Source organism: Podarcis bocagei, assembly GCF_964188305.1.
Source record: "Podarcis bocagei genome assembly, chromosome: 1".
Taxonomy (NCBI): domain Eukaryota; kingdom Metazoa; phylum Chordata; class Lepidosauria; order Squamata; family Lacertidae; genus Podarcis; species Podarcis bocagei.
Window position 1 is genome coordinate 44,485,280 of NC_138125.1, and position 19,107 is coordinate 44,504,386.

Genomic DNA, 19,107 nt, shown 5'->3' on the forward strand with positions numbered 1-19,107 from the left:
AGTGTGGCCTTTCTTCCTAGGAGGGAAAAACACATAATAGCAGATGCCCAATTTCTGCAAGTACAAATAGCTTTTACAAAGTTCTGTCTCCTTCTCCTTTGGCCACTCACTGTATCACTGTGTGGCATTTTGGTTGGAGTAATAAAGGTATTGCCCTAATATGGCTTTCAGATTTTTTCTTACAGCCAACATGACTTCCTTCTACTCTTTGTAGTAGAAAGGGTTAGTCTTTGGTCCTTCTAGTTGATGTCATCAGGAAGGGGCAGCTTTGATTGGAGGTCCTGTGACTTTTTCAAAGGCTTTATTACAACTATCTGTTATCCTAATAATACTGTGTGTTCTGTAACATTTTGTTGTGGTCTTTCTGCAAGACTGGTCTACTAAAATATCTCCAGTGCTGGGATCTATTGTTTGAAATGTCCTGTGGGGCAGTCCCAGTTGTCCTTGGCTCGCAGTGTATCAGTGTATGGACATTGAAAAACGTCCTTCAAAATTCCTGCGGCAGTTTGCCAAAGTAGGGAACCTCCAAATTTGCCTTGATGCTTTAGGTCATGGCTGTGGAACCCATGGCATCTCGAGATGATGCTGGACTCCAGCTCCCATCATTTCCAGAACATGGCCATTGACCAGTGATGATGGGAGTTGTAGTCCAGCAGCACTGGTGTGGTGGTTGTGGACAAGTTCTCCATCCTGAGTTTAGGTCAGGCATCCCCAAACTTGGCCCTCCAGCTGTTTTGGGACTACAACTCCCATCATCCCTGACCACTGGTCCTGTTAGCTAGGGATGGTGGGAGCTGTAGTCCCAAAACAGCTGGAGGGCCAAGTTTGGGGATGCCTGCTTTAGGTGAACTCTGAAAAACACCCACCACCATTACATTTCTTGAACCAAGATGAGAGAATGCTGAAGCTCTTGCTATATGTTATGTTATCATGCCTTCTCTACATTTTGCATCTTCAGAAAGAGACAGATCATGTGGTGCTCACCAACCTGCAAGAAGGGACGTACATCTTCCAGCTGACTGTGACGGATACTTCTGGACAGAAGGGCTCTACCAACATCACCGTCACTGTGCTAAATGCTGAGCAGACTGTAGGTGGGTCATTGCTAGCTGTACCTTTCAAAGATAGAGTCTAGAACTGGAACCCCGGCTGATACTAGTCTTAGGGACACCCTGGGGAACAGTGTCACATGCTGGGACCTTCCAACTAGTAATATTGTAAGATCAGGGGAATAAGCTAAACCTAAACCAGAGAGCCAGTGTGGTGTAGTGGTTAAGAGCGGTAGTCACGTAATCTGGGGAACCGGGTTCGCGTCCCCGCTCCTCCACATGCAGCTGCTGGGTGACCTTGGGCCAGTCACACTTCTCTGAAGTCTCTCAGCCTCACTCACCTCACAGAGTGTTTGTTGTGGGGGAGGAAGGGAAAGGAGATTGTTAGCCGCTTTGAGACTCCTTAAAGGGAGTGAAAGGCGGGATATCAAATCCAAACTCTTCTAAACCTAACCAGTGCTTTCTAACCAGTGTCTTCTCTGATTCTTACTGTGTGTGTTTCTTCTAGAGCACTGCTTGGCTCCTTATAAGGTGGGACGTTGCCGGGCTAGCTTTCCTCGCTGGTACTACAATCCAGAAACTCAGCAGTGTCAGGAATTCACCTTTGGGGGTTGCAAACCCAACAAGAACAATTACATACGAGAAGAAGAATGTAAACTTGCCTGCAAGAATGTCCAAGGTTGGTCTGCCTTTGAGGAAAATCCCTCCTTTCTGGATTTCAGAGATTCAAGTGAGAAAACATTTGGCATTTGATAGATGCCGCTGAGAATTAATTTTTGAAAAGGGTGGAGGAAGAACCTGTCTACCAAGTCTCGATGTGATGTGCTCAGGCTTTTTGAGGGGCTGTTTTTTAATCTCCATAAATTTGGAAGAAATAATTAGCCTGGGACTTGTTCCAACATCTTTAATGCTGAACTGATCATAAATTGTGGCAAACTGCTGGAGAGTTACAGTGCCTGCTATGGCTGTAGAGGCCAATAACAGAGAGTTGGTCTGCCAACAGGCCTGGTACCTGAAGCCAGCTCTCTGTAAATCACTTCCTTGGGGAAATTCACCTTCAATTTTGTGGTCAAATTGCCTGCAATCCTTTCAGGACGTAAACTCGGAATGCTGAGTTTTGCAACACACAAGTCATGTTCTTTCCCATACTTCTGCCCCCTGGCATTGGCAGAGCTGAATCTTAATGGCTTTAAATACAGTGAGTTCACTGAGTCTCTGAACCTGTGACTTTTTCTACTTTGCTAAAAGCTAGCTAGGTTTTGGAATCGGGAAGGACTGACAGCTGTTCCACTAATTCTAGAAGGGTGTTGTTGGGAAACCACATAAAAAAAAACCTCTTTCTCTCCTGTGGCCCCTCCAACACAGTAGTGTAGCTGGAAATGAATTGTGTGCATGCCAGCATTTAAAAGGAGGGGAAATGTTTTAACAGATAAAGTATTATTGTTTTGTCTGAATTTTTAGATGAGATCCAATGACTTTCATGTAATTTTCTGAAAAACAGCAATCTCTCTTTCTTTCTCTCTAGGTGCTGTTGAAAAGCGAAATGAGCCAGGTAAGCATTTCAGTGGCCTGGTTTGTCCAGAACACTAAGCCAAGTCTAGGCTTAGGAGATGGCCCACATGTGCAGATTCCTAGAGTGGAACCTGCAGCCACTCTGCTCTTCCCTGGTGCTTTCTGTTGCCGTGCTGTACTCAGCTGAGCCAAGGATTGGCTTAACATTCTGCCTGCAGGTGGGCTCGCAGTTAAGCAGAGGTGGATTTAGGGCAGCGGACTGGTTCTGCCGCACTGGGTGCTGGGACTAGGAGGCACCACAGAGCGTCACAACTACAACGTCATAAATTGAGCAGCACGGAAGGCGAGAGACAAGCTGGGGGTGCTGAAATTTCACCTTGCGCAGGACGTCGCTGAAATTTGAAAAACCACAGTCTGTCCCTGAGTCAAGTTCTCTCCTCACTAACCATGAGCTGTGAGCAGTAACACGCCTTGGTTACAGTTCATGGTTAGCGAGGAGAAAACTTAACCACGAGCCCAGATTTTGACAATACATTAAGCCAAACCATGGCCCGGCACAGCACATTGCAACACTTTTGTGCCCTCTCCCTAAGCCAAGGTTTGGCTTTGCGGGTTCTGCCTGTATATCTACATGACTCCACCCTTTCTCACTTTCTTGCTGACTTGAGCCTCAATGGCAAATACTGGTGACTGGTCTCTTGCCTCTGTGCTTGCCGCGTTGCAAAGAGGTAGCTTTCTTGGCATGGTGAAGCTCTTGTCTTTACTGCTCTCACTGGCACAATCATTAGTCCTGGTCTGGGTGATTGATCTGAAGCAAATGTCCCCATCCGGAAGGGGGCACTGTCATTGCTGAGAACCAAAAGGTCTGGTTTATATTTCCCCTATAGTGTGCAATGAAAACTGCCTGCCCTACTCTTTCAAATGTGACGATGGCTGCTGTATTGACAGCTTCCTGGAATGTGATGAAACTGCAGATTGTTCAGATGGGTCAGACGAGAAGTTATGTGATTCGTGTAAGTAGGTGTTGCTGTGACGTCTTTGAAAATGGGCATAATCATACCACACATACAGAAGAACCAGGCCTTGGCATCTCCAGGGAAAGGAATAAAGTGCCTTGAAAAACATCTGCCCAAGATTATGGAGGGCCACGGCTATTCAACAGTCCAGAAGTAGCATCCTCTTGCCCCCCTCCTCACCTCCGGTAACTTTTATATCTGGAGTCAAAAGGCCAGAAACACTCTAGCTGTTTTCCTGGCACTTCCTCCCTTAGAGAGATACCTAAGGGTGGGCCATGGCAGGTGGAAGCAGCCACCCTCTGATGGCAAACATGGTCCTTTTCTCTCCCCACCCCAGGAGAGGAAGTCATATTCTCTTCTCATTTTATGTGTTTGTACAATTTTGGGACAGACCACTGAAGCTACAGTGGTACCTCGAGTTAAGTACTTAATTCGTTCCGGAGGTCTGTACTTAACCTTGAAACTGTTCTTGACCTGAGGTACCACTTTAGCTAATGGGGCCTCCTGCTGCCGCCACGCCACCAGAGCACGATTTCTGTTCTCATCCTGAAGCAAAGTTCTTAACCTGAAGCACTATTTCTGGGTTAGCAGAGTCTGTAACCTGAAGCGTATGTAACCCAAGGTACCACTGGACTATCAAATCTACTATCTCTTCTGCTAGAACAATTTCCACAAGTTCACAGAACTGAAGCTGGAAAGGGCAGGATGGTAGTCTTCTTTCTCCCTCTCTTTCATCACCAAAGATGGATCATGCCTTTCTTCATTTTAATCAGTCCCATACAGATTTCACAGTCCCCTCTGAAATCTAAAAATGCGTAAGGACAGGTTCACTTGTGCAGATCAGGCATTTCTCTCCCCTCCACACACTTTTACATGAACCCTCCTCTCTCTCTTATTGAGTCCAGGATCTTGTGTGGAGAAATATAAGCAAGCAGGACTGAATATAGAGGCACCATCAATATATTTCCACCCATTGCAATCGCCAGCATCATTGCAGACTACTGCTTGTATCAGTGTATTGCCTTGTTTGTGCTGATGTACCACAGGACTCTGTATTTGGATTGAGTGGGGAGAGATTTTATGATGAGCCAGTATGCATGTGTGTGCACATGTGTGCACACTAGAAGCAGCCAGCTGGCATGTGTGAACTAGCTTTTAATGGCAATGTCCTGCATTTCCCTTTGCTAATGTTCCCGTTGCTCTTGTTTGTATTTCTGTTCAAAGTGTCGGTTGCAATTTCACAGGACTTCAAAATGTTGCTTATTGAGAACATGTTTTGCATTTGGAGGTGGGGGTGTTTTTATTTCTTGTATTTTTTTAGGTAATAAAGGGCAGCTAACAAATATAAGAATAATACCAGCTTTCATTGATTGGGGGGGGGGGAACTAAAGGAAAATGTTGCTGTGTAGAGTACACTGTTCAGGATTCCAGCCATTCCATTTAGTTTTCCTGTGCTCCAGTTTTCTGTATTCTGCACATGTACACACCCCAACAATCAATCAGCAATCTGTGGCCACGGAGAATACCCAGTCTTTATTGAATTGTTATATTCTCTCTCTCTCTCTCTCTCTCTCTCTCTCTCTCTCTCTCTCTCACACACACACACACACACACACACACACACACACACACACACACTTTTTGTGTAGTGTTCTGTTTTGTTTAACCACATGTCTTGCAAACCTTGGGTTTTTCCCTAAGTCTGCTGATACCTCCCTCTTGTGGGTGGTACTGTTTGGGCTACAGAAGCAACAGCACTCACAGTTGCTGTTGAAAAGTATGTGGGCAACATCTACTAAAATCTCAGAAACCAGAAAGGAAACCTTCCAGACAACATGTTTAATGCTTTAAAAATTGCCAGATACATTTTGCAAAATGAGAACATCCAAATCCGCTCCATTTCCCAGAATTAGTTTTATTTCAGCTTTTCTTGCTTTTCAGTTAAATAGATGCAAAAATGTTATTGTGGTGTTTTGTTTTTAAAGTAGGCCATACATACAGGTCTACTTATTACTGCCTAGTACAGGGGTCAGCAGCCTTTTTCCGCCATGGGCCGGTCCACCATCCCTCAGACCATGCGGTGGGCCTGACTATATTTTGAAAAATAATAACAATAATGAACGAATTCCTATGCCCCACAAATAACTGAGAGATGCATGTTAAATATAAGCACACATTCTACTCATGTAAAAACACGTGGGCCGGATTGAGAAGGCGATTGGGCCGCATCCGGCCCCCGGGCTTTAGGTTGCCTACCCCTGGTGTAGTATGTCTAAAACTGATAACAGAAACAAATACGGAGGTGAATGGGGAAGATCAGAGAACTACTAACAAAACAACAGGGAGAAACTATTTAAATAAGAGGTCAGGGAGTTTCTGACTTTATGCTGATTCTTTGCACTGTCATCACACCGAAAGAACCATTATGTGAACTATCCCCTCCCCTTTTGTGTTTCTTGCAGATGTGCAAGGGTTCAATCGATTACGTAATATCAATGTTACCACCAGCCAAAGTAAGTATATCCTGAATGCCTGTGGAGTGGGCTCTACTTTGGAGGAATGTGCTAATAACCAGTTTGATTACTTACATTTGCATCTCCCTAAGTGTAATTGGGGTTGGAAAGGGTGACTGTTCCAGAAGGACTGGAGATGGATTGCAGTTACCTTGCTCAAATTAAAAGAATAAACTGTACCAAAGGCTTTCCTGCAAAGGAACAGTAGCACTTCTCAGCTCCTTAGTATATGCATCATTTTGATGAACACTAAAGTTAGGCATTTTCCCAGTCAAAGAAGATGTGGTCAGTTCACTGGTCAAGTAGTGTTCAAGTATTTTAAATGCATTGATTTTTATTCCAAGAACAAAAATATATCTTAATCTTCAACTGGTTTGAAAAACCAGCAAAAGTTATATGGCACCTTAAAGAGTAACAAATTTATTCTGGCACATAAAGTATGACCGCACCCATGTTTTGTCCAATGCTAGCTCTGCACAGGGTAGACCCACTGAAATTAATGGGCATGACTAATTTAGGCTCATTAATTTCAATAGGTCTAACACTGAGCAAGACTTAGTTGACTACAGCTCTTGGTTACTGTGAAACAATGAAACTTTTGCAAAAATGTAATTGTAACTTTTAACAATGTGAGGTAAGGATTCTATAAATGTGAATCATTCACTGAACGAGTTCATTTTGTTTCTTATCCTCAAATACCTGGGCCAGCCTTGCCCAACCTAGTGCCCTTCAGATACTGTTACATTACTGCAACACACATTGGCCCCAGCTAGCGTGGCCAACTGTCAGCCATGATGAGATATGTAGCTTAATATCTGGAGGGGGTCAGGCTAAGGAAAACTGGGCTACAGTTGCCAAAAAAAGTTAGAACAGAAATAAAGTGAAGCAACAAGCGGTTATGGGGAAAGTCAGTTTTTGAAGGCAGTTGCACTAAGAAAGCAGTAGACCAATTTAAATAATTATTATCAGATGATCAGGTATTAACTAATGTCCTGATACAAAACCATCTCAATCATATTTTTTGGCAGGTCACTGTGTGGATATGCCAGATACTGGGAGATGTGATGATAGCATACCTCGCTGGTATTACAACCCGTTTGCTCAGAAATGCCGTCGCTTCACCTATGGAGGCTGTGAAGGCAACAAGAATAATTTTAAGGAGGAGGAAGTGTGTATGAAATCTTGCGAAGGTGTCACAAGTAAGTAGAAAAAGGGCCTAAAGAGGTGGGCAGGAGATGTGGGGCATCTTTTCCTTAGTAAATATTTTCTGAGTAAATTCTTGGCACCATGCAGACCAGAGGTCAGCAGAATATGGAGTCACAGACCCTTCTCCTGTTGCGTCTGTACTACCATGAAAGGCTAGTTGTTTAGCAGCCAGAGGTTCACATATTTATACCTTTCAGTACTAGATGGTGGGAACTAACAAATAATGGTGCTTATCATGACTTTCTCTGTTGCATCTATCTGGTTGCTATTAAAAGACAGAATGCTTAAATGCTCTTGATTTGACCCAATGTAGCATTTCTGTATTCTTGTGAGAAGCTGTCTGAGTCCAAGCAAGGCCAGTGGTTCATCTAGCTCAGTAATAGCCTGCTGGCTGTCAGAAAGTGCTGGTTCTGGTCCCTGGAAGAACCTGGTTTGTTGCTGGCCTCCCAATTGTGGCTTGACAGGAAGCATTTAACCCCGATCCCTGGTTCAGGTGTAACAGAAAGCCAGCTTCCTAGTTTGCTTATTCCACTTGCACCAGGGGGGAAGCAAAGTGGGAGCAATCAGCCTCTTCTTCCTGTGATCTTTGGATGAAGGGCAGTATACAAATTTAATAAACAATAAAATAAAATAAATATACCACAATAAGCCACAAAGTCTGGCTTATTGCATGATCATTGCCTGTGAGTATCTTTGCATCCCCGAAAGAACTGTTGGCCTCATAAGCCTATTTCAGGGGTCAGCAACCTTTTTCAGCTGTGGGCCAGTCCACCATCCCTCAGGCCATGTGGGGGGCCAGGCTATATTTGGGGGGGGTGAATGAATTCCTATGCCCCACAAATAACCCAGAGATGCATTTTAAATAAAAGCACACATTCTACTCATGTAAAAACACGCTGATTCCTGGACTGTCCACAGGTCAGATTGAGAAGGTGATATTTCATTGTCACCATATTCTTTTACCTCCCACACTCCTTTCTTTATCTTCCTGGTTTCTTGTTTCTTTTTTAATTGTTAATCCAGCTGTTGGAAAGCAGAGAAAGGCGGTATATAAATCTAAGAAGTAAAATAAAAATAATAAATGAACATATGATTGAACTGTTGGGGTGAAAATATGATATGACTTAAAGAGAAAGTTTTGGGAGAGTTTTAATATTAAAAGTGCACTGTATGAAACTGCCTCAGTGAAGGAGCATCTGCCATTATTCCAAGCATCATTATACAACCCTGTCTTTCTCTCCTCCACAGAGGAAGATCTGATTGGCCAGAGATGGAGCACCTATGAGGCCCGGCAGGCAGGTTTAAGTATGTAAACTGAACTCTACAATGCTCTAGTAGCACACTTATTTCTTTGCTCCTCAGTCTCTGCTGTCTGTCTCTTTTGCTTCGGCTGTAAGCTGCCATGTATTTTAGAAAATAGGATAACTGGGAGGAGGCACGGGAAGAATCCTGATACTTCTGTACAAAGAAAGTGATGACGCATAATTTGTTGCCTTTAGAAACATGTCACCATCACTTATGTGTGTTACATATTCATCCCACTGCATTGTTTCTTAAAAGTAATTTATGTTTTTAGTTAGCAAAAAGTATATGCCACTTATTCAGTAAAAGACCTAGGTGGCTGACAATTAGTCACACAGCTTATGACTACAAATCACAACAGTGAAATTTAAAACCAAAGGTTTTTCAAGCGAGTGCTCTAGAAATAACATGTATTTGACATGCTATCATAGGCAGATCTATTCAGAGTTGAGTCCTGTTGAGTTCAATGGGATTGATCTGTTGTAAGTATGTATAGGATTGTAGCCTTAGGCTGCAAGTCTGCACACCATATTTTTCCATGTATGAGACAACATTTTTTTCCTTAGAAGTAATAGGCAAAAATTGTGTGTCGTCTTATACACGGATAGCAGATGTGGGACAGGCAATTGGTGGCAGCAGGCAGCAGGAGATTGGCAGTGGTGATTGGGTGTGTGATTGGTTGCTGTGGCAGGTGGGCGGGTTATTTACAATAGCGGTGAGGCATGGTTGCTCCCTCCCCCCCCCAAAAAAAGCTTAACAACTCTGAGCAATCTCCCCTCAATATTTTTGTTGCGGTCCCAAAAAAATAGGGGTCGTCTTATACATGGGGGCATGTTATACACAGAAAAAGACGGTACCTTGGGATTCTGCTCCTCCGGGTATCTGCATGTTACATATCTTGGTGAGGCAATCGCACCATGGAGTACAGTGGTACCTCGGGTTAAGTACTTAATTCGTTCCGGAGGTCCGTTCTTAACCTGAAACTGTTCTTAACCTGAGGTACCATTTTAGCTAATGGGGCCTTCCGCTGCTGCCACGCCGCCAGAGCACGATTTCTGTTCTCATCCTGAGGCAAAGTTCTTAACCCGAGGTAATATTTCTGGGTTGGCGGAGTCTGTAACCTGAAGCGTATGTAACCCGAGTTACCACTGTACTTCTGTCAGGAAGTCCTTGTTGCAGAGGGCTCTGGGAAGAGACCCACAATCACCTTTTGCTTATTGTTTTTGAGATGGCTAGGCACCTCACATGAAAAGTGAGTGCATCTCAAGATCTGTGCATTCAGCCTAGGGCACCTACCCAAGTCAGAAGCGGTTCACTGGATGAACACCGCAGAAAGAGGACAGGTGCCATTTTGAGTGCGGAAAGGCAAGCAGCAAAATAACCAGGGGTGCCTCGAATCTTGGGCTGCTCCAGCCTTTACTGTAAATACGTTAACAGCACCTCCTTCTTAACGCTTAAGGCCCAAATAGCAGCTTTGGTTAACCCTGATTCTTCCCCCCCCCCTCCCTCCCTCCCTCAAATATCTCACAGGTTCTTTCGAAACGGCCATTGCAGTTCTCCTGGCTGTATGCATAATGATAGTGTTGGCAATCCTTGGCTACTTTTTCCTGAAGAACAGAAAGACGTACCGGCAACGGCGCCAGCCAGCTACTGCCGCCAACTCCACTCTCTCCTCTGTGCTCTCCACCACCGAGGACACGGAGCACCTCGTCTACAACAGTACTACGAAGCCTATTTGATCCGGAAGAGCTGCCCTCCACTTCTGGGAGTGGGCCAGTTGCCTTGACTGATGATACTTCTGAAACAAAAGCCTGTGGCTGAAGGATGTCCCTCTTCCTCCATGCTTCCTTCCTTAGACTGTCAAATTCCAGCCATCTTACTGCCCCTAGCGATTGTTCTGACTATGTGACAGCTTCTGAGGAAGAGGAAGGACAGTATCCCCCCCCCCACTCTTGTAATGACAACAGTGGCTCACTATGCTGTCAGAGGAAGCTGTCACTGAGGGCTTACTGTACCTATTGAAGGAGTCGTGGTTTGATTTTTGGTATGGATTTCATCCCTTCACAAACCTGCTCAAATCTACATTTCGTGTGTGTGTGCGTGTGTGTTAGAACTTCTGCCTAGTTCCTTTTTGTTTCTTTTGAAAGTCCTGCCATCTTAGAGCCACCCTCTCTGTGCTAAGGGTCTAAGTAGTTCAAACCTCATGATACTTCTGAGAGTCCTGAGCCAGGTTCTCATACTTGATCATTGTGAACTCAGGGTTGCACATGGCGGTCTTTCTAGCAAGACGATATCAAAAAGAAGTTTGATACACCACTGGAGTGAATCTGGCCTCTTCCCAAATATATTGCAGCCCTTGTTGCATGTTAATCGCTAGGCATGATTCAGTGCACGTAACATAAAATATATAGTATGACCATAAGTTATAAATGTAATTTGAACATATTAAGAAGTGCGGCTGAATTGTTCCTAAAAGACTGAAAATCAGGGTCTGCATTCATTTTCCTTGACATTTTCCCGCCTGTTCCTACCTCCCAAGGTTGCCATTTCTGCTTTTAATGTTAAAAGACTAGTTCTTGAGTTTGAATATTGCACCTGTATGTATTTATTTTTATAGAATCAAAATGTGACTAGAAAGATGTTAACTAGCTGGTCTCCCAAGTACATAGTGAATCTTGTGGAGCAGTAACTATTCCCCTGCCCTCATGGCCCCAATTATAGGGAATTCCATTTGCAAGCTAGTACCACTTACTGATTTCCCATTACATGCTTTCATGAGAGCTTCAGAAGGAGCACTGTGGAAGCTGGAGGACACTGCTTTTTGGTGGACTACAGTAATATATATATAGAGAGAGAAAGAGAGAAAGAGAAAGAGAGAGAGAAAGAGAGAAAGAGAAAGAGAAAGAGAAAGAGAAAGAGAAAGAGAGAGAGAAGCAGCTTCTGCCCCAAAGTGAACAGAAATGAACTGGGTGAATGAAGGACATGTATGCTCCGGTTTCTCATTTATCACCTGTCTTAGCTGTCAAAGCATATAATATATATATCCAATTGCAATTTACTGTTTTGAAGTTGCTGATGACAAGGCAAGCTTTTGTCCTTTTGCTGCTGTTCACCATTGTTCAGTATAACAGATCCTCCCCCCCCCCCCCGCTCAATTCTGATGGTAGGAGTTGGGAGTCCAGCAACATTCAGAGGGCACCATGTTGGCTACCCCTCATCAGTCCTGAGTATTGAATTGATTGTGGTTGTCGACGCTTGAACAAGATCCATCTTCCATGCGTTTCCCTACATTTTTGCAATGCCCTCCTCAATATCATGCCCCGTGTTGTCCCCCCTGCCCTCCATATAACAGCTGCTTGTGAGTAGGCATGCCATGTGAATGGGACCTCGGTGGGGCCCACACTGCTCCCCCATGCATACATTCCCCTAGGTATGGAGGATGCTTGTGAAAAGGATTCATGTGATAGGGGTAAGCTGTATGGTGAGCCTAGAGCAGCTGTCATTGAGAGTTTCGATGTGACTCCCAGACATTTTCAGGCACAGTTTGGGTTAAGTAGATGGGCCCGTTCTAGCTAATCAGCCAACTCCCATTTTCGCCCTACTAAGAATCCAGCCAAATGTTGCTTTAAGAACCAGGACAAAATACCCTCTCTGTGTGATGGGAGGGTGGGCTGCTGTCTGAAATGAATTTGGTACAGTTCTGTACTGGGAACGGAAATGTATATAGCTCTGTCTGCTGCTTTGGGAATGCCCTCTGCTATGAAGTTGAGAGAGCGAGCAGAGAATATTTGTGTCTTCATTTTGTGGTGTGTGTGTGTGTGTGTGTGTGTGTGTGTGTAGAAGGACTTTTTGCTGAAGCCAACAGGCACCAGCAAAAATAATTCTCTGAGAGAAGGGAGCAGCTCTTTCTAAGAGCCAGATTTCTTAATGCTCAGTGAAGTGGCAGAATGAGATTGAGAAGATGATGGTGAGGGTCACCAATGTGCCGGGAAGAAATGGGACAGGAGATAATTCATTATTTTCTGTGGTTGGCAGGTTACTCCACCTTTTTAAAATATATTTTATATCTGCTAGTTCTGCCCTCCTTCCATCTGCTCCCTCCCCCCTTGTTCCCTTTCTGCAAACCTCTGCTTCCTGAGCCCTTAAATTCTGGATTTCTCTCCCTCAGTAGATGTAAATTTTAATAAAATATTTTGTTTGTAGCAACTTACTTGCTTGGAAAGTTATTTTGTTGTGGTTGACTTGAGAAGGACTCAGGAGTCGCTGTTGTCAAAATGCTTCAGGGAAAGGAAGAGGCAGTCAGACATTTCATAAGACAGCAGCAACTTTGTTAGTCACTATAATGGTAGATCCAGCCCAGCTCTTCAGCCAGGTAGCAAGTAGGTCAGAGGGTTGCTGCTGTGAGGTCACTTCCTGCATGTTAGGACCCAAAACTGACTGAGGAAAAAGGTGTCACCTCAAACTGGGCCTTCAACCAGTCAGACTAGTTTGGAATAAGGAGAAAATGCAACCGGGCAGGATCTTGCTTGCTCAAATACGTCTCCTTGTAACCTATGGCTATGGGGTGGTTTATGAGTGACTGGTCTTTGTTAAAGCTCAAGGCAGCAGACAAGTCAATATATAAAACATAATTTTTAAACAATCATCAATCACGGCACTCGGCCCAGTAAAATAATAAAATCACAAAAATAAAGGTAAAACGACACCAAAGCTGCAACACCCTGATTATCATGAGAACACAGCAGATACACATTAAAAGTGCATTGACAGAAGTCTAGTGTCCTGATCAAGGGGTGAGCTTAACCGCTTGACTCAGTTTCTGCAGCCCTTTTATACACAAGAGTTACTTGCCAAATCTGCCCAGTAACAGATAGGAGAGAGACAAAATGCCTTCATTGTAGGGAATGAGTCACTTCTGCTGACTGATGGAGAATTAACCCATTAACTACATTCCTTAACTTAGTTGGCTGACTATTTTGAAGCCTGACTGATCCTGTGGAGCTATCTCTGCAGTTGATCATGGTTTCTTGATTCCAAGGGACTAACATGACTAAGATTGTCAGATTATATTGCCAACACAAGTACATAAGAGCCCTGCTACATAAGTTCAAATGCGTTTCCAAGCACAATTCAAAGTGTTGGTGCTGACCTTTAAAGCCCTAAACGGCCTTGGCCCAGTATATCTGAAGGAGCATCTCCACCCCCATCGCTCAGCCCGGACACAGGTCCAGCTCCGAGGGCCTTCTGGCAGTTCCCTCACTGCGAGAAACAAAGTTACAGGGAACCTGGCAGAGGGCCTTCTCGGTAGTGGTGCCCTCCATGTGGAATGCCCTCCCATCAGATATCAAGGAGATGAAGAAATATACAACTTTTAGAAGATATCTGAAGGCAGCCTTGTTTGCGGAAGTTTTTAATGTTTGATGTTTTATTATGTTTTAATATATGCTGTAAGCCGCCCAGAGTGGCTGGGGAAACCCAGCCAGATGGGTGGGGTATAAATAATAAAATTATTATTATCTAGTCCAGTTTTCTCTTCTCACACTAGGCAACCAGATGTCTATAGGACGCCCATAAGTGCAATGTGAACACAATATGACTCCCACTTGTGCTGTTCATCAGGTGATATGCAGAGGCATATTGTCCTGTACTTCTAGCGTCACCTTCAAGAGGAAGCAAAGGAGGAGGACGTATTTTCACCTTTCCTGCTTGGAGTTGTATTTGTCTCATCCCAAATTATTGTGTGCTCAAGTTTTAGGCTGGTAGCGTAGCACAGCAGGATAAAGCCAGGAGTGAATATGTTCTGTGTCCTCTTCACACATCCCTTTTAGACCTGAACTACATTACAAGGGAAGGGACGCGGGTGGTGCTGTGGGTTAAACCACAGAGCCTAGGGCTTGCCGATAAGAAGGTCAGCAGTTCGAATCCCTGCGACGGGGTGAGCTCCCGTTGCTCAGTCCCTGCTCCTGCCAACCTAGCAGTTCGAAAGCACGTCAAAGTGCAAGTAGATAAATAGGTACCGCTCCGGTGGGAAGGTAAACGGCGTTTCCGTGCGCTGCTCTGGTTTGCCAGAAGCGGCTTAGTCATGCTGGCCACATGACCTGGAAGCTGTACACCGGCTCCCTCGGGCAATAAAGCAAGATGAGCGCCGCAACCCCAGAGTCAGCCACGACTGGACCTAATGGTCAGGGGTTCCTTTTACCTTTTTACATTACAAGGGTCCTGTGCACGGCTCCTTGGCACTGCGGTCTGTTCCCCTTTTAAGACACTGAATTATTGGGAACAAGAAGTATAATGGCTTAGTGGTAGAGCACAATGCTATGCATGCAAAAGGTGTTAGGCTCAATGCCCATCATCTTCTCTTGGGGTTGGGAGAGACCCATTTGAAACCAGGGAAAACTGCTGCCAGGCAGTATAAAAGGCAGCCTCCTATGTTCCTAAATCACTGGTGCATTTGCAACAAGCCTCGCGCATGGTGCAATATGGATTTTGTTTTTGCTGCCGTGCCATGATTCTCAATCTACCTATCTACAAAGTAGCTGCCTTATTACAAAAGAATTTCAGAAATAGACTGGAAAGAGAAGTTGCTGAATTGCAACTTATTACCAAACTTAAAAACATGGAGAGACCTGGTCTGAATAGAGACATTGGATTCTTATCTCATGATACATGATAAAGTCGTTAACAGTCATCAACAGGTTTACCACACCTATCAGCCAAACACCCATTTCCACAACGCCTTCTAAGTAATATCCCACCCCACCCTCTCACTATATATAAAGGTCTGGTGACTTCTGTTTCACTGTATCTGAAGAAGTGTGCATGCACACGAAAGCTCGTACCAATAACTAACTTAGTTGATCTCTAAAGTGCTACTGGAAGGATTTTTTTATTTTATTTTATTTGTTTTATTTTGTTTTACCTATCTACTTGTTTCAGGCTATTTGGAACCGCCCTAAAAAGGAGCACCACTCTCAAGAAATAAGAGATATGCGCTGCAACACTGCGTCGCAGGTCCCACTTATTAGACGTAATTGTCAGCCTTTGTCAAGGAACTGAAGTTCTTGAATGGACCACATGGTGGCACTAGTGCGCTTTGGCTGCATATATATGTACAGTATATATTTTTGAAAACAAATGTAGAGTCTTGTAGCGCCTGAAAGACTAAACAAATTTATTGTGACATAAGCAAACATGGACCAGAATCCATTGCATAATATGCTGCATCATCACTGGGTGATTCTTTGTCTGTTCTTCAACAAATACAATGAACCCTCTGGAAGTTATTAGCTTAAATTAGACAACAGCAGTTGCTCTGTTATTTTCTCTTCCAAGTTTTCTCTCTGCTTGAATCAGGGATTCCAGTGCAGATCTATGCATCTCCTACATGCTTCAGAGGTAGACAGTTTGTTTTTTTTAAGATAAAAAGCATGGCATATATACAGTTTGGGTTTTTTTCTTAAATTTTTTTAGGCGTACTCTCATTTTCCTACTCATATTGAAGTTCTGCCCCTCAATGAGGCCAAATTTAGATTCACAAAAGAAAAAAAGCACTGCATAAATATGTGTTCAATTAAATGGCCGTGTGTAATCAGGACTGTTTCCCCGCCCCCACCTCGCCTCCACGTCATTTTAATGGCTTCCACATAGACCAAAATCCTGCCAGTCCGAACATCCTAGTTAACTGGGTGGCCTGGATAGCTCCCTTTGCTGAGTCCATGGTGAGACACTTCAGCAGCCCCAATGCCACCCGTCACATGCTAGGAGAATCCTAAGAACTGTAATTCATCAAGCATGCTGCGAATTATAGCTCTGTAAGGGGTCACCTCCCTTAACAAGCATTCTCCACAAACTGGTGTAATAGTGCTTTAAATAGTGCTCCAAATAGTGCAGGTGTGCTGTTGTCAAGGGGACATTCCAGTCAGGAAAAGGGTTTAGAGCAGGAGCAGCAAGGGGGGGGGGGGGACGACTCGAGAGAGACAGGGCCAGACAAGGAGACCTGGTGGTCTGCATTCAATCCCCAGGCCTGAGGTTCCTGAATCCCTGGCCTAAAGTATCTCACAGGGTTCTTGGGATGATAAAATGGGCTGAACCTTAGGTGGGTAGATAAGGTGACATGGAAATCAATGAACCCCAAGTTTTCACACAAATACTTTGAGTGTTCTCGAAGCTACCATGAACATGACTAAGATAATTGGACAGTGTTCTCGAAGCTACTAACATGTGTTTGACCAAACTGCGGGAGGCAGTGGCAGACAGGAGTGCCTGGCGTGCTCTGGTCCATGGGGTCACGAAGAGTCGGACACGACTAAATGACTAAACAACAACAACAATGAAAGGTTTCCACAGCATCATAGAGTTGGAAGGGATTCCAAAAGCCATCTAGCCCAGCCCCCTGTCAAAGCCACAACATTCTTGATTGGTGAACATCCATTTTTTGCTTTTAAAATAATAGGGGCATGATTTAAGGCTTTTGTCTACTTTAAGGGCTTTCCTCCTTAATTCCAGCCTTCAGTTCATAAGGGGACATAGTTTTATACTCTGAATCTCAGTTAAAGTTGCTATAATAATATTTTGATCTGACCACTTTAGTTCCTAACAGAGAGAAAAAACACAGTATTTGTAACCCACTTCCTGAATTAGCTCCCAGTTCCACTGTTGTGGTTTTGGGGCTTTGCTTGGAATAGACAGGCTCAGTGATAAGTTATCTGCTTTGCATGGAGGAGGTTCCAAGTTCAATCCTTGAAATCTTCAAGTAAGGTTGAACTAGAACAGGCATAGGCAAACTCGGCCCTCCAGCTGCTTTGGGACTACAACTCCCATGATCCCCAGCTAACAGGACCAGTGGTCAGGGATGATGGGAATTGTAGTCCCAAAAATGTCTGGAGGGCCAAGTTTGCCTATGCCTGAGCTAGAACTCTGCCCCAAACCCCAAAGAGCCACTTCCAGTCAGACAGTACTGAGCTAGATGGCCAATGCTCTGACTTAGAGCCCCTCCAGATCACCTATTTATTGAGCATTTATCTTGATTTGCTTACACAGATATTGCATGAAGGTTAGATTTCATCCAGATTTTATTGAGCATCTGTTCTGATTTGTTTGCAAGGAGGTTATCCAACAAGGAACATTCATCCTGATTTGCTTGCAGAGTGTTTGCAAGTCTTCCTGTTAGTCATTCATTCATGCCACAGTTTTCAGTGCTTTTCCCCCGACACTTTCCAACCTGCAAAGTGTATTGTTGCTTTTTTAAAGCAAATTTGCTCTGCTACAATGACCGGGCACTTTCAATGCGCAAACCTAAAGCTCAAATATGCGATTGAATTGAATCCCACAAAACACCGACAGTCTGGAGACAGCCTTAGTACAAGGCAGCTTCCTATGTTCATAAACTGCATGCAGCAAAAGCATTTTTCTTTCTCGGCTTCCCATGACCAGGCTTTTCAAGTTCTCCTGTGCTGTGACATAGATGTGAAGAGTAAACAGTTCTTTTCTTAATTGGGTTTGTTGCCAGGGCAGACTCCTCAGCTACAAGTCCCCTGGGCTGCAAGGTGATTAATGGCCTCATCATCACAACTGTTGTGTTAGCCAGCTCAGCTTGACAGTGTCACAGCTCAGCACATTAGCCTAATCCTGGGCCACTCCAGTTCTTATTGCACTGTCTGTATAGACTCAAAGATGGCCACACCTAGGGCCAAAGGCATGCCTGGACTTGGTCAAAGTAAAACGCTTCCTGTCGTTTGTTTGTGCCCTCCTCCCTCATATATCTGTTGATGGATGGCCATCCTGACTCGGCCCCAGACACACTGATCAGATGTTTGGAAGCTGTGGCTGGATGGTTACGTGGGAGCCGGCTGAAGTTAAATCCTTTGAAGACAGAGGTCCTTTGGCTGGGTCAGGATGATATGGGATTGGGGGGGGGCAACTCCCATCTCTTGCGGGGGTGCAATTAGTGCCAGCACCGGCCGTTAAGAGTTTGGGTGTAATCTTCAACACCTCCCTTTCCATGGAGGCGCAGATTGCAGCTATAACAAAGGTGGCGTTTTTTCATCTCTGCCAAGCTAAGCAGTTGGCTCCTTACCTCTCTCGCCCTGACCTAGCCACTGTGATCCACGCGACGGTCACCTCCAGACTTGATTATTGTAACTCACTCTACATGGGGCTGCCCTTGAGACTGACCCAGAAACTCCAGTGGGTGCAGAATGCCGCGGCGAGACTCCTTACGGGGTCCTCGCCACGGGATCACATTCACCCGGTGCTATACCAGCTGCACTGGCTCCCAGTGGAGTACAGGATCAGGTTTAAGGTGCTGGTTTTAACCTTTAAAGCCCTATATGGCCTAAGACCCTCGTAACTACGGGACTGCCTCTCCTGGTATGTCCCACGGAGGACCTTACGGTCTTCAAGCAAAAACATCTTGGAGGTCTCGGGCCACAGGGAGGTTAGGCTGGCCTCAACCAGAGCCAGGGCTTTTTCGGCTGTGGCCCTGATCTGGTGGAACACAAGAGACTAGGG

General features: G+C 44.6%; 1 protein-coding gene across 2 annotated transcripts in view; it reads left to right on the forward strand.

Moving 5' to 3' along the window:
- The window catches only part of SPINT1 (serine peptidase inhibitor, Kunitz type 1), a 33,187-nt gene extending 20,379 nt beyond the window's left edge, over window positions 1-12,808 (forward strand). The window contains exons 3-10 of one of the 2 annotated variants that reach the window (XM_081209117.1): window positions 959-1,094; window positions 1,558-1,728; window positions 2,575-2,601; window positions 3,449-3,574; window positions 6,040-6,090; window positions 7,119-7,289; window positions 8,545-8,601; window positions 10,129-12,808. In XM_081209117.1, coding sequence (XP_081065243.1) covers window positions 959-1,094; window positions 1,558-1,728; window positions 2,575-2,601; window positions 3,449-3,574; window positions 6,040-6,090; window positions 7,119-7,289; window positions 8,545-8,601; window positions 10,129-10,337 — 948 coding nt within the window. In that variant the 3' untranslated portion in view covers window positions 10,338-12,808. The remainder of the gene's footprint in view (window positions 1-958; window positions 1,095-1,557; window positions 1,729-2,574; window positions 2,602-3,448; window positions 3,575-6,039; window positions 6,091-7,118; window positions 7,290-8,544; window positions 8,602-10,128) is intronic. The other variant, XM_081209118.1, reaches the window with a different exon arrangement.
- The last annotated feature ends 6,299 nt before the right edge of the window (window positions 12,809-19,107 follow it).